Source organism: Zootoca vivipara, chromosome 14 (genome assembly GCF_963506605.1).
Source record: "Zootoca vivipara chromosome 14, rZooViv1.1, whole genome shotgun sequence".
NCBI classification, from domain to species: Eukaryota; Metazoa; Chordata; class Lepidosauria; order Squamata; family Lacertidae; genus Zootoca; species Zootoca vivipara.
In genome coordinates this window covers 20,180,183-20,194,637 of record NC_083289.1, presented here as the reverse complement: position 1 = coordinate 20,194,637, position 14,455 = coordinate 20,180,183, and the positions used below count along the sequence as shown (strand labels likewise).

The following is a 14,455-nucleotide window of genomic DNA, read 5'->3' as shown; positions in this document are numbered from 1 at the left end:
GGGTGTTATTTTTGTGATATGCATGTTGGAAAATTATTTTGGTAATCCTTTTTTCTTTCTTTCTTTTTCAGCGTTCTGGGTCATGAAACTTAATCCACAGCAAGCTCCGTTGTATGTGAGTAAAACTTCTTTACCTACTTTTTCCATCCATGTGGGTTATTGACACTAAACTTTGATACTCCTTTTACCTAATGTCCTTTGAAAATTCATGCTACTGAGAAATAATTGCATTTGTTTGAAATTATAGCCCCAACTCCTGCCAACCTAGCAGTTCAAAAGCACGTCAAAGTGCAAGTAGATAAGCGGGAAGGTAAACGGCATTTCCCTGTGCTGCTCTGGTTCGCTAGAAGCAGCTTTGTCATGCTGGCCACATGACCTGGAAGCTGTACGCCAGCTCCCTTGGCCAATAACGCGAGATGAGTGCCGCAACCCCAGAGTCGGCCACGACTGGACCTAATGGTCAGGGGTCCCTTTACCTTTCCCTATAGTATTATTGATGAGAAGTTAAACTAAACCCGATTTCAAGATTTAATGTAAGCAGCATAAAATCTAGAGTACTTGGATCTCGAATGCCTTGCGAGTCGAACGTTTTGGCTCCCAAACGCTGCAGACCCAGAAGTCAGTGTTCCGGTTTGCGAATATTCTTTGGAACCCGAAAGTCCAGCACGGCGTCTGATTGGCTGCAGGAACTTCCTGCAACCAATTGGAAGCCACGGCTTGGTTTCCGAACGTTTTGGAAGGATTGAACCTTGGACCTTCTGCATGTAAAGGAGATGCACTACCACTGTGCTCTGTTCCTCCTTCATGGCTGAGTGGGGATTTGAACCCTGGTTACTCAGGCCTAACCCCTACACCACACTGGGATTAGTGTAGGGTTGCCATACGTCTGGAATTTCCTGCATATATCTGGAATACTGCAGTCATAAGCAGCGTCTGGGTGGAAATTGGCAAAATGTCAGTGAAAATCCGGACTTTTGGCAATGTATGGCAGTGTCGCTTTTGCCAATTTTCCTTAAAAGGGCTCAGAAATGTCTTTTTTTTTTGCTATTATGACAAAGAAGCTCAACAACTTTGGCAAAAACCAAAAATTCTCTGCCTGGATTTTAACTGTTTTAAATGTGGCAACCCTAATTAGTGTCCCGTTACTAGCGGGAAAGATGTTCTGCTGGGCCCCCAGGAGCAGCAGCAGCTTCTTTCTTCCTCAAAGGTAAATTTGGGGGCTTTAGGAAAAGAGTAGTCTGTTTGGCCACTGTGAGAACAGGATATTGGACCAGAAGGGTCATTTGTCTGTGCTTAGGTGAGTGACCTTGAACCTGCCTCCTTTGTGGGTGAACCATGTGATGCAACAGCACATTCATTTTGGAGCTTAACGATTAATTCTGTTATCAATTAACCAAGAAAGGGGTGGTGGTGAAGGTGTTGCTTAACAACCAGGAAGAGTGGCCTGATGTTTGTTGAGGTAGCGTGTGCCCTGATTGGCTGTGTAGTTTTGAGGGAGTTTTTCCTCTCTATGTTTGGTTGAATGTCACCTCTCTGTTTATTTTTCCTTAGTGTTTTCGGTCAATGTCTTCAGTAAAGTGTCACCAGGATTTCTTTTCTCTCTGGACTCTGTGTTTGCATTATTTAAGCGACTTTGCTAACAGAGTGAGGGAAGGAAGATGGCTAGTAGTCAGTGACCTGCATTTGTTGGTAGAATGCCACCTTGTTTTATAGTGCTTAATAAAAAGAATTCCTTGCACGCTAGGTTTTTTTTAAATAAAAAATAATAATACATGAATTACCTTGTGGCAAGGATGCAGCCTGTGGTTTTCCAGCTCTGTGTAAGCTGCTCAGACATCCTTTTCATGTGGTCCCTTATATTAAAATGTGGTCACTGAGCACATTTTTGTTTACACTTGAATTTCTGGGCAATATCCCAGAATCCACCAAGCAGTCCTGGAGATTATATTTGGTACTTCCATTCAGGTGTCCATGCTTACACATTTTCCTTTTAAAAAATGGCATCGAATGAGTGAATGGTGCAGTACTGAGTATGTGTGACTGAGAAAACAGGATGACATAATTTGACCAAGTGAAAATTGCTTTGCAATACCCTTTTTCCTGTGAAACGTTTGGAAAAGACCTACTATACACTATAAGAAACCTACATTGGTTCCCAGCACGTTTCCAAGCACAATTCGAAGTGTTGGTGCTGACCTTTAAAGCCCTAAACGGCCTCAGCCCAGTATACCTGAAGGAGTGTCTCCACCTCCATCGTTCAGCCCGGACACTGAGGTCCAGCTCCGAGGGCCTTCTGGCGGTTCCCTCGCTGCGAGAAGTGAGGTTACAGGGAACCAGGCAGAGGGCCTTCTCGGTAGTGGCGCCCTCCCATCAGATGTCAAAGAAATAAACAACTACCTGACTTTTAGAAAACATCTGAAGGCAGCCCTGTTTAGGGAAGTTTTTAATGTTTGATATTTTATTATGTTTTTAATTTTCTGTTGGGAGCTGCCCAGGGTGACTGGGGAAACCCAGCCAGATGGGCGGGATATAAATAAATAAATAATAATAATACTTTTTTATTAGGGTGCATGGAAGTGTTTTTCTGTGTTGGTGGGGAGCCATGATGGATTGTGGGAAGGGCATTTGGAGGAGGACTTGAGAGTGGGTAATCATCAGATCATCCTATGGTAAACACGAAGGGAAGTGGCTCTTAGGTCTGTCAGTATTTTGCAGGAGGGATGGAAGCGCATACCAGAACTTTATAGGTTTGTGTAATAAAAGTGACACTAAGTGCTCTTGTTGCCCTGGCACTTTTGTGGTTAGAAAAACAACAGGAAATGCACTGAAAACTGTGAAGAATGAATAATTAACAGGAAGACGTGCAAACACTGCAGAAAGTAGTTCAGGAGGAATGCTCATTGTCATATAACCGCTCCATAAAAAATTGGAACATATTCTCAGTGAAGGTATAGTCTTAACATCCGTGAGAGGTTTGTGCGGCAAATTGAGATGAAAACTCAATAAACAGATTCTCTGTGTGGAAGCGCCCCCCCCCCCACCCACGTGGAAGCCCCCCCCCCACACTGTGCAACAGCTTTCAAACCTGGAATCTCCAGGAATAACCGTGGACGTCATTGGTGGCAACTCAATAAGCGAGCCCCATTTGGAAGGCTAGCTTCCTTAAAAAGGCTCCTTAACCATAGTTGCTGATCTCCCTCTGGGGCATGCTGGGGCTGTGGGTTTTTTTGGGGGGGGGCATTTGCAGTTTTTTGTGGGTTTGGTGCTGATTGCTGAGAGCCAACAGTTCTGGCTGGTTACTGTGCTACTCAAATGGCAATAATGCAGAAAGATTGGTGGAGCCTAGCAGAGCAACTAGTAAAGTGGGATGATGTGTTGACGGTTCAGTATAAATCACCTTTAATACTCCATTGTTGCATCAGTGACACCTTCCGGAATACACTTGAAAAAAACAAAAGCAAAAAACAACAACAACACACTCACCGCCCGCAGTCTGAAGGATTTACTGTCTGAAAGTGAGTTTTGGAAGCTTTGTCTGAAATTAGTTGCCCCCTTCCATTCTTCTCCACGTTCTTAAGTCTGTGAGGCATGTAAAATGCAAGCCTAGGTTGAGGGCTGTGCAGCGCCACCTGGTGCCCGCTGAAGGACACACACACCAACTTCTAATCTTGGTTTCTGTCGCAAAGTTTCCCTTTCCTTTGTTAGCGCTAATGGGGACTTTGAAGGAACAAAAGAATCTGGTTTCTCTCAGCTTTTGCAGAAGTGGCCCTCGCATTGCAATACTAATGAACCTTGTTTCCGTTTCGATCAAGATGCTGCTTTCAAAATAATCGCCATTGCTCCAGCTCAGGTTGCTGTAAACAGAAGGCACTGGCTCTCACTCAAGGTTTTAAAGAGATCCTAAGCCAGCTTCGAATGAACACTCTCCCTCCTTAGCTGCTTCCTAGAGCAAAGCGTGGTTTACTGGAACCTGCAACATAATGTTGCATATATCCTTATTCTCTAACAGGAGTGCTCCTTTACAGATGTCACTCTAAGATGGGATTGGCTAAACCAGGCACCCCCAAACTGCGGCCCTCCAGATTTTTGGCCTACAACTCCCATGATCCCTAGCTAACAGGACTAGTGGTCAGGGATGATGGGAATTGTAGTCCCAAACATCTGGAGGGCCGAAGTTGGGGGGTGCCTGGGCTAAACTGTGGCCCTCCAATTGTTGTTGGACTCCAGATCCCATCAGCCCCAACCAGCATGGCCAGTGGTCATGAATGATGGGAGTTTTATTCCCGCAACATCTGCAGGGCCACAGGTTAGTCCTCCCTGATGGCAACTATTCTTCAGGGGCCCTCTTGCATGAAACAAATCTCATTTTCAACCAAATAAATAGACACAGAGGTAGTACAGTTCAAACAGCAGTTTGGTTTTGACACGAGACACTACTGAAGGTCTTGAATCTGAAGAATATCTGTCAGTGTTTCTTACCATCAACACAGGATTGATAAGAAACTAAGATATATATATATATATTGTCTTGGAGCCTCTTCATATCCTTTAGAGTCCTTGGGCGAGGACCCTCAGACCTGGGGACTGAATGAGCCTCCCTCCCCCCACTCTGGCCTCCATTTGGCACTTGTGACTTCACCTCAGGCCACATCGCGACCTCCTCAGGTACTTTGGCCCAGAAGAAATGTGTCCTTAAACCTGCTGCACAAAGGTAAACATCACCTCTGTTGCTGCACCCCCCTTTTACCTCTGCACCCCCTGTGTAGCGTGCCCCCCCCGGATGACTGCTCATGAGGGGGGATGACCATCAGGCTGACAAAGTTTCCCCCACCTTTCTGCTAGGGACTCAAGGAAGCCTCTTATTCTTTCTCAAGTTTTCATATTTTATTTCTAAGCATAACTTAATGTTCCATGGTTTCTGGAGAGTCTGCCCTCACTGGGATTTTTTGGGGGGAGGGGCAGGGATGTTGTCCACTGTGTGTGTGTGTGTGTGTGTGTGTGTGTGTTGATACTTCTGCATCCCTCAGGATTCACCTAATGTCCCTTCTTGTTTCTTGTAGCCTTGCTTTTTGCGCCAATCCTGTTGGCACACAAACTCTTGTGTTTGCTATCAGAGGGAGCAATGATTTACTTACAAACTCTAATTTAAAGGGAGCCAGCGTGTGGTGTATTGGTTAAGAGTGGCAGACTCGTAATCTGGTGAACTGGGCTCGCTTCCCCGCTCCTCCACATGCAGCTGCTGGGTGACCTTGGACTAGTCACACTTCTCTGAAGTCTCTCAGCCTCACTCAACTCACAGAGTGTTTGTTATGGGGGAGGAAGGGAAAGGAGACTGTTAGCCACTTTGAGACTCCTTCGGGTAGTGATAAAGCAGGATATCAAATCCAAACTCCCCTCCTCCTCCTCTTCTTCTTCAAGAGGGTCCATAGATAGGAAGGATGCAGCCCTGCCTCCTGCTCCCAATCTCTCAGTTGCAGTTGGAAGAGCCAGTCTTACATTTGCACGGTGCTGCTCCTTGTCTATTGAGGAGTTAAGAGTTACATCTGCAATGACCCGTGCACTCGGTCTGAAATATTTGCCATTGGGATACTTCAGCAGCTGCTCGGAAAGCTGAAACGCATCACCCGGCCCTGCTCTGTCTTTGGCAAATGGCTTTAACGGGATTAGGCAGAGAGTCGGCTAGCACTAGCTCTGCAGTCTTGGCCTTGGACTTTGGATCTGGAAAATAATTCAAGGAGCAAGAATGTTAAGGGACGTGTTTTGAAGTTTTCATGGGAAACACTTTTATCCTATAGGGAGATAGATCCAGGGCTCTTCAGATTTTTACCCTAGCTGTGGTCTACAGTTAAGCAGTGGTACTATTTGTCAGCTCTTTAGGTGTTGAGGGTTCACCTGGGTTTCTTGGTTCAACGTTAGTGGATCAGTGCCCTTGTTTGCAGAATATACTGCTCTGTAGGTATTCAGGAGGAAGGCTCTTAAGGTTGTTTTAACATATTGACCTGGTTCACTTGTAGCCCTAAACTATGGCTGAGCATTACGTAGAATCATAGAGTTGCGTGAACCTTGGGGCTTGCACGTTCCTCTCCCCTTCCGTGGCATGGCTACATGATCAAATATTTTTGCCTCTGTTTTCGACTAACACATTATGTGCAAATACGGACATACCCGGTACTATTGATAATCTTAACTATGGTTTTGGGCAGTGGTTTTCAACCAGTGTGCTGTGGCACCCTAGGGTGCCTTGAATGATGGTCAGGGGTGCCGTGGGCAACACTGGCCTCTGTCCCTCTTTCCTGCCCTCCCTCCTCTGATGCCCTCTCATGTCTCTGCCTCCCAAAGGCTTTGCACAGCTGTTTGTTGCAGCAGCCCTGGCTGCAAGCTCAGCAGGTGACGGGTGCCTCTGGGGCTGGCCAGGGGGTGCTGGTTGCCAGGAGCTGAGGTGGCCTCAGAGTAAGCAAGCAGGCCAGGGAGCCCAGCCAGCCAGTCTACCAGCCATTGCTGTTGGGAATGGACAGACAAGTCCCAGGGCCCCGTGGGGCAGTGTGAGGAGGCACCTCTCTTTGGGGCAGGGGGGGTGCAGCTCAGAGACCAGGGGTGGCAGCAGTGGCTGCCCGGAGGACTCTCGAGAGTAGGATGAGGGAATACTCCACAAGGGAGGGTGTTTGGAAAAGGGTGAGAGGCTGCCAGCTCTGCAGGCAAGGGGTGACATAAATGGGCTCCTGAGCCCCACAGGGGTGCCACAGAAATAATTTAGTTGGTCAAGGGAGCCATGGACTCAAAAAGGTTGAAAACCTCTGGTTTAGGGCAAGAAACCAAGTTCTGACCATGGTTTACAATCCTTACTTTGTTTTCCCTAAACCAGCTTCCCCCAAATGTTGATGTCCTTCAGATGTTTTTGTACTAAGAATGGCCATTGTTAGCAGATTATGGGAGCTGTAGTCTAAAACATCTGGGGGGCACCAGTTTGGGGAAGACTGTAACAAACCATAGTGTCAGGGGATTGTTGCGGCTACTCTCAAGTAAAGACGCGCCAGTCCGCTTTGTCTTTAAGGGTTTTATTGTGCATACTATTTACAGTGCAGAGATAGCAGAAAACATGACCTCCTAGTCACTCGCAGAATCCGGCAATGGCGCCCGCCTGCTTCGGGGCCAGCATAATAGCTTAGGCACCCCGAAACGCCACCCTCTCACCCTACGTTTGGGCGCACGCCTCAATTCGGGTGCCAGAAGCGGCCGTGCTCCCTCCTCCAGCTGTGGGCTGGGGCGGTGCAGGGGCTCTGATACCTCACTGAGCCTTCCCTCCATTCCGCTTCCCTCCTCATTCCCCCCACCTGACCCCCTGCTACCGCTCTCGCTGTTCATTTTCTCTACCTGGCTACTGCTTACTCATCATATTCAAATATGTTTGTTAATGTGAACAGCATCTATACCTAAAACTAGTATGCTCAAATGGCCCCTGGTCTTGATATTTGGAACCCTAGAACTATTATCAGCTTGTAAGCGATGTGGATTTTATTTTATTTTTAAATGACACTGGAAATTTCAAAATGAATTTGTAAAGCTTGGGAAAATTAAAATATCTTCATGTCTTCTTTATGTAGTGTTTCCCCCCCTGCATGTTGTGAAAATACTTCCAGCAGATATATATACTCTTCTTACACTAGGCAAGTGACTTGAAATGCCTCAACTCCAACAGGCAATTTTCCATTCCATTTATTTCTGGAATTTTTCCCTTGGAGGCATTTATCTGCTGAAGCCGGCCTATGACATATGTCTGTTTCTCTGCGTGCTTGACCCAGGTCACTGTTTTTACTGGGGGCTATTTTGTTGTTGTTGCTGCACAAACAGGTATCTCTCGAGCTTCAGAGACAGCTTTACGTTATGAACACCCACCACCTGCAGCTCTGCAAAGCCCATGCATTCCTGGGCAGTTTTCCAGGTGTTGCACTCTGGGTAAATGTGCAAAGACAAAAGTTTGGGGCTGGGTGATGGAAGGGTTTGCATCAGGGCCAGGCAACCTGTGTTGCTGCACAAACAACTCCCATCATTGGCCATATTGATTTGGGCTGGAGGGGGGGAGTTTTAACATCTGGAGAGCTACAGGTTCCTTAGTTTACATAGTTGGTCACAAGGAACTCGGCATGGCGTGGGGATCATTCTGCCACAGCGACAGAACACCCGCTTTGCAAATAGAAGTTCTCAAGTTCAATCCCCAGGTAGCAGGCAATGCAGGGAATGTGTCTGAACATGGGACACTGGAGAGCGGCTGCCAGTCAGAGCATACAACACTGCTCTCAGTGGGCAAATGGTATCATCTAGCATAAGGCGGCTTCTTATGTTCTTATGCTTATAAAAACCCTGAGAGGTAGATTCGTATGAGAGAGAGAGTGGCTGAGGAAAGCTGAGCCAGCGAAGTTAATGAGTGTGAATTTGGGCCCAGATCTCTCCTGTTAAAATCTAGCAAATAAAGACTAGGGGTCTGGGTATTAGCTCACATGACTACACTGGATTGACTGCCAAGCTTATTCTCTCCCCCCCCCACTCTCCCTCCCCCCCCCCTGCAACCCTGAAGATCTGTCTTATTTTATCCATCACTACCCGGAAGATGAATTTTTAAAGACTCCTTTCTTCACCTTTCCCATATGATTTGCTCATTTTTCCTGGCCTCTTTCCATGTGGAGCAGGACAGGGGGAAGTATATCCTTTGGGTTGTAAGTTTGCAGTTGGAGGCTGTCTCTTTTTAAAGCTCATGCCGCTTTTGTAACCTGTATAAATAAGCAAGAGCCTGGGGGTTGGTGGGTGGTAATTTTCCCATGCCAATGCCACTGGTCTATAGTTACTTTATTTTACTTCATTGGTTTCGAAAAATGAATAGTCTGCTTAATCAGAAAAATCTCTCTTAAGTGGTGTACATAATAAAATAATGTACAGTACTATATATTTTGGAATGTTGTTTGTTCACCATGCATTTGCATGATGGCTCCTGAGATGAAGGGACAAGTTTTCGTCTGTTCCGATGCAATTGGATATAATTTTGAATCAAGATGGCAAACTAAGGTTTCCAGAACAGCACAAATTTAACCCCTGGTTTCAAAATGGCACTGATTGTGTGTGTGTGTGTGTGTGTGTGTGTGTGTGATCTTTTAGAATTCCCAAGCAATTGGTGTGAGTTTGCTAGTATTAAGACAGCTGCATTTTCCCTGCATTGCAGGGGGTTGGACGAGATGATCCTTGGGGATCCCTTCCAACTTAGAGTTGGAATCAGCAAACCTTATGAAACCTCACAGAGCTACAATATCCCTGTGAAGGGTAAAGGTAAAGGACCCCTGGACAGTTCAGGCAAAGGCGACTATGGGATGTGGCACTCATCTCGCTTTCAGGCCAAGGGAGGCGGCATTTGTCCACAGACAGCTTTCAGGGTCACGTGGCCAGCATGACTAAACCGCTTCTGGTGCAACGGGACACTGTGACAGAAGCCAGAGCGCACAGAAACACTGTTTACCTTCCCGTCGCAGTGGTACCTATTTATCTACTTGCACTGGTGTGCTTTCGAACTGCTAGGTTGGCAGGAGCTGGGACAGAGCAAGGGGAGGTCACTCCATCGTGGGGATTTGAACCGCCGACCTACCAATCTGCAAGCCCAAGAGGCTCAGTGGTTTAGACCACAGCGCCACTCTCAGCACCCTTAACAAACTACACTTCCCATAATTCTTTTTTTTTTGGGGGGGGAAGCCATGGGTGTTTAAATTGGTGTCACAGTGCTTTAAATGTATGATGCGAATGTGGCCCTCGTCCAAGAAAGTAACCTGCACATTAACTCCAGGAGACATAAGGGATTATATTTTTTTTGAAAAAAAATGTAGAACAACTAGACATGTTCATGGGTCTGTGTTATTCTTGCATATCTAATCTAACTCCCAGGCAGAGACCATTGTTAGATGCCCCCCTGGCTAATGCCTGCTTACAAAGGGAGCTGATGAAAGGTGTCAGGTCTGTTTTGTGGGCAGCCACTTTGGGAAATCGTCCTTGACCATCTGCGATACGGTTTGGTGGCCAGTCCTGCTGGAAGGGATTGATGCAAACTGTCACCAGAGGCTTTGCTTGCTTAATATTAACAATCCTCTGTTAGTGTGGAGAATGGATGCGTTATGAGCAAGTGTTGACTGTTAGTTTTTCATTCCGTTTGGCACGCTGTTTTTAATTTTGCAAAGAATTGCTGCCCTTCATTTGAAAAGAAAACAAAAGCCATTGTGTTGATGTCTGAATCTCATTAGATTGTAGGTTTAGAGTAGGTGGACACTTTTGTTTAAGCACCATCCCTATCTTGCGATAGCTGCGACACTGGTTTGCAAATGCACTTGCCGGCGACGAGCAAATTGTTGGCTCTGAAGGAAAACCTGCCCCTCTTTTTCATATTTGGAGGAAAAGGGGGACACTCCCCAGGGTCACCTTAAGAAGTGCAGGGGTGGGTCACTCTTGCCCTCAGTCTGAAAAAGGTTAGCCATTCCTTCCCTGAGTGAATTGAGACAAAATTCTCTGTGCAGTCCCCACCGTTGGAGGCAGTGTGCCTCTGAACGTCAATTGCTCAGGCCCTGCTTTTCAGCTTCCCATAGGCATCCGTTTGGCCACTGTGAGAACACGATGCTGGACTAGATGGGCCTCTGGTCTGATCCTGCAAGGGCTTTTTCTACAAAACGCTGCAGCCTGGCTCTCTTGACCATTGCTGCTTGCTGCCGTTTGGCTGTGGGACTGTTGGCGTAGCTTTCCCCCACTTTTTGTAGCTAAAAATGGATTGGGCTGTGAAGATGCAGCTACTTCCAGGTACACATCTCTGAAAGGCTCCTGACTTGAAAGTAAAGGTGACCTGTGTGTGTGTGTGTGTGTGTGCATGTGTGTGCGTGGTAGAGTTAAATGGCATGTTTTCATTGGCAGCGGGGTACCAGACGAGGTAAACATTAGTCAATCAAAGCTAGGTACGGAATTAAGTTATACTTTTGTTTGCCAGCCTGTGCCAGAGGCTCTCTTTTGATCTTGGGAGACTTTTCTCCAAATGGGGTTTGGCTGCCCAGCTTGGCTGCTTCAAATGAACCGGGGTTATAATAACCACCTTGTGTGGTAGTGATCTCAAGCAGATGACATTATTTGGGTAATAATAAATGAGGAAAGGTAAACATGCATGAATTAAAACGTCTCTCTCTGGGTTGAGGGCAGCAGTGCTTTTGGAAACAGATTGCCTTCCTAGGTTACAGGAATTCATCTGCGCTTTGCTTTAGCTCCAGAGTTGTTTAAAACCATGAACCTTACACCACAAATTGTGAATTTATATTACTGACAGGGTTTATTATGTGTGTGGGAGGGAAACATATTTCTGGACCCAGTTTCACTTAAAAAAAGAAAGAAAGAAAAAAGAATGTTTGGTGGTAATTTTTCCTTAGTATTCTCAGCTGGAAAACATGCACTAAGTACTGTATATTCCTGTGTATAAGACTACTTTTTAACCCAGGAAAATCTTCTCAAAAGTCGGGGGTCGTCTTATACTCCGGGTCATATTTCTTATATGGCGAGTATATCCCAAACTCTATATTTTAACTGGAAAAGTTGTGGGTCGTCTTATATGCCGGAATATACGGTATGTCATCTGTACCAGACCCCCTTCCGTAAGGAATTTAGGGCACTGTGGATTTCTCCCCATGGCAATCCTATTAGGTAGACTAAACTGAGAGCAGGCCCTAGGTCACCTGCTGAGCTTTGTAACTAGGGACCTGAACTCTGGTCTTGGAGTTCTAGGTCTGATTTTTTTTAAATTCACGCTTCCTTTATCTTACTGGCGATTAGGAGGTGTGAGAGTATTCCTCAGTGCATACTGGCAGCTAGATTTTGGTGGTAGCAGATGAATGGACTTTGCTCTCCCCACGGAAAGGAGTAAATTATTGCTTCTCTTTGGTTGTGTCTTTGTGTATTCTTTTTTATTATAAAAACCCCCAACACATTTTATTTTAAATGTGCTTCTTGGGAAAGGGAAAGGAGGTTGTTAGACTGTATCTTTACCCTAGACCTTTGGATGGATGAAGTATTGGATTAAGGCCTGGGAGACCAGGGTTCAAATCCCCACTCTGAGCCATGAAGCTCGCAGTCACCTCCTCTCACAAGGCTGTGAGCCATAAATGCAAAAAATAAATTCCAGAAATATTAAATCCTTCTGCTCTTCTTCTCTGTTTAGGGCGACTGCATAATCACCATATTGCTTACCGAGGATGACAAAGCTGGAAGCGATGATGTAGTTTTCTACCTTGTGTTTACTGGATCCGCTGTTCAGCACTGCACCAGCACTAGGAAGCTTGATTCAGGGACATTGGAGACCATTGCTCCTGGTAAGTTTTACGAAATATCACCCGCAAATCTACCATTATAAGCCAGGGGTGAGCGAGGGAACATGTTTTTCAGCCTTCCCCTCTGGACAGCCTTCCAAGGGGCCCCATGGCAGTTTGTGAGCAGCACCAGAGTCAAAATGGGGGGGGGGGTAGAAGGGAAAGGAGAATGTTAGCCGCTTTGAGACTCCTTCGAGTAGTGATAAAGCGGGATATCAAATCTGAACTCTCCTCCTTCTACAGTAGGCTAGTCTCTATACACATCCTCCCTGACAAGCAAGAGGCGTTATCAGGATTCAGGGACACATTCCAGCCCGGCAAAATGATGTGTAGCTGGGGAACATCAACTGTGGTTTAGATAGATGGGGCGACTTCAGCTGGGGAAGCAATGGGGCAGCGTAAGGGAGCACATAATCTCCAGCGCTCTCCTGGCCCTTTAACCATACCTAAGCAAGTGTCCTCTGGTGTCTCTGTGGTTGCTTAGCCCAAGGAACAGGCTGTGTGGGCAGCTGTACCCTTCTTAACTTAGTTGCCTATGAGGATCTGTGGCTTTTTTTTATTTTAAAAAAGCATGTGTCAGAGGGTCGACGTGGCTACTCTAGAGTAACTCCGCTTGAGTCCAGTTTGTCTTTAAAGACTTTTATTGTGCAAAGTATTTACAGTGCAGAGACAGCTTAAAACATGGCCTCTCATTCCGAATCTGAATCCAGCAATGACGTACATCTGTCCTTACGCCAGCAAAGTAGTCGGGGCCCCCCCAAAACGCCTCCCCCTTGACCTGCGTTGCAGTGCTCTCCTTAACTCTTGCGCCGGAAGGAGCGATGCCCTCTCAGCCTCCTCCCTGTCAAGGCGGTGGCAGGGCTCTCCAGCATCCTTGAGCCCTTGCCTACATCTCTCCTCCCCTGAGCTTTCCCATTGTTCCGCACGCTGGCTTCTCTCTCCCTCCGAGTCTCTCCCCTCCCCCCTGGCTGCTTCAGAGCCACTGCTGCTCCCTGTGCTTGGCGAGGTGGACGTTAGGATGACGGGGGCTGGCTCCCTGTAGGGAGTCACCCTTACAGCATGCTTTCTATCTTCTCATTCAATTAGGTTAATAAATATAAATACGTTAATTCCGCTATTTTTGCCCAGGGCGCAACCCACTCTCAATTTCTTGTGAGTTTTCAAATGTTTGCTGTAAAAACAATTCTCTTCCCTGCTTCGTTTTATGAAATAATCTTTGTCCTGGGAGACCACAAGAGTAAACAAGTTGTGTAAGAGATGGTCACTTGAAAGCAACAGTCATGTGGCCTTGATTTTTTTTTATTATAAAAAAATACCCTTTCGTATGAAACATAGCATCATTCCCCCCCCCCCCCAAAAAAGCAAAAAAGAGCACCATGAAGCCCTGTTGAGCAATAATTTTTTTTCTTACAAGGCCCTTTAAAGGGGCTGACCATTAACTTTTATTACATAAAGTCAGTGGCATTAAAAGAAAGAAAGAAAGAAAGAAAGAAAGAAAGAAAGAAAGAAAGAAAGAGAAAAGGCACACAAGAACAAATGGTTCTTTGACATTTGAAGGCCTGTACTGAAGAGATAGTTCATGGGGTTGCATCAAATTTAGTGTTAAGGTAAAGTCACTTAGTGGTGCTTGTTCTGCTGGTGAAATGTTTTGCTCTAGTAGAATGTTGTTGCACAAGAGAATGCAAAGGTTGCTGGTGACTTTGATGCATAATGAACAGAAGAAGAAGAGTTTGGATTTGATATCCTGCTTTATCACTACCGGAAGGAGTCTCAAAGCGGCTAACATTCTCCTTTCCCTTCCTCCCCCACAACAAACACTCTGTGAGGTGAGTGGGACTGAGAGTCTTCAAAGAAGTGTGACTAGCCCAAGGTCACCCAGCAGCTGTATGTGGAGAAGTGGAGACGTGAACCCGGTTCACCAGATTACGAGTCTACCACTCTTAACCACTACACCACACTTGCACAGTCTGTTGCACAATGAGTTCCCACTAGCGCAGCTTCTGCATTTGATTCCTCTGTTGTGTGACGTTAAAACTCACCTGTTCACTAACACAAGTTCTCTCACACTAGCAGACAGAAAATGTTGG

At 46.1% G+C, this 14,455-nt stretch overlaps 1 protein-coding gene across 12 annotated transcripts in view; it reads left to right on the top strand.

Moving 5' to 3' along the window:
- AKAP13 (A-kinase anchoring protein 13) overlaps positions 1-14,455 on the top strand; it is a 231,743-nt gene that overhangs the window by 72,601 nt on the left and 144,687 nt on the right. For all 12 annotated transcript variants that reach the window (XM_060282929.1, XM_060282936.1, XM_060282930.1 and 9 more), the window contains 2 exons: positions 72-115; positions 12,221-12,371. In XM_060282929.1, the coding sequence (XP_060138912.1) occupies positions 72-115; positions 12,221-12,371 (195 nt within the window). The remainder of the gene's footprint in view (positions 1-71; positions 116-12,220; positions 12,372-14,455) is intronic.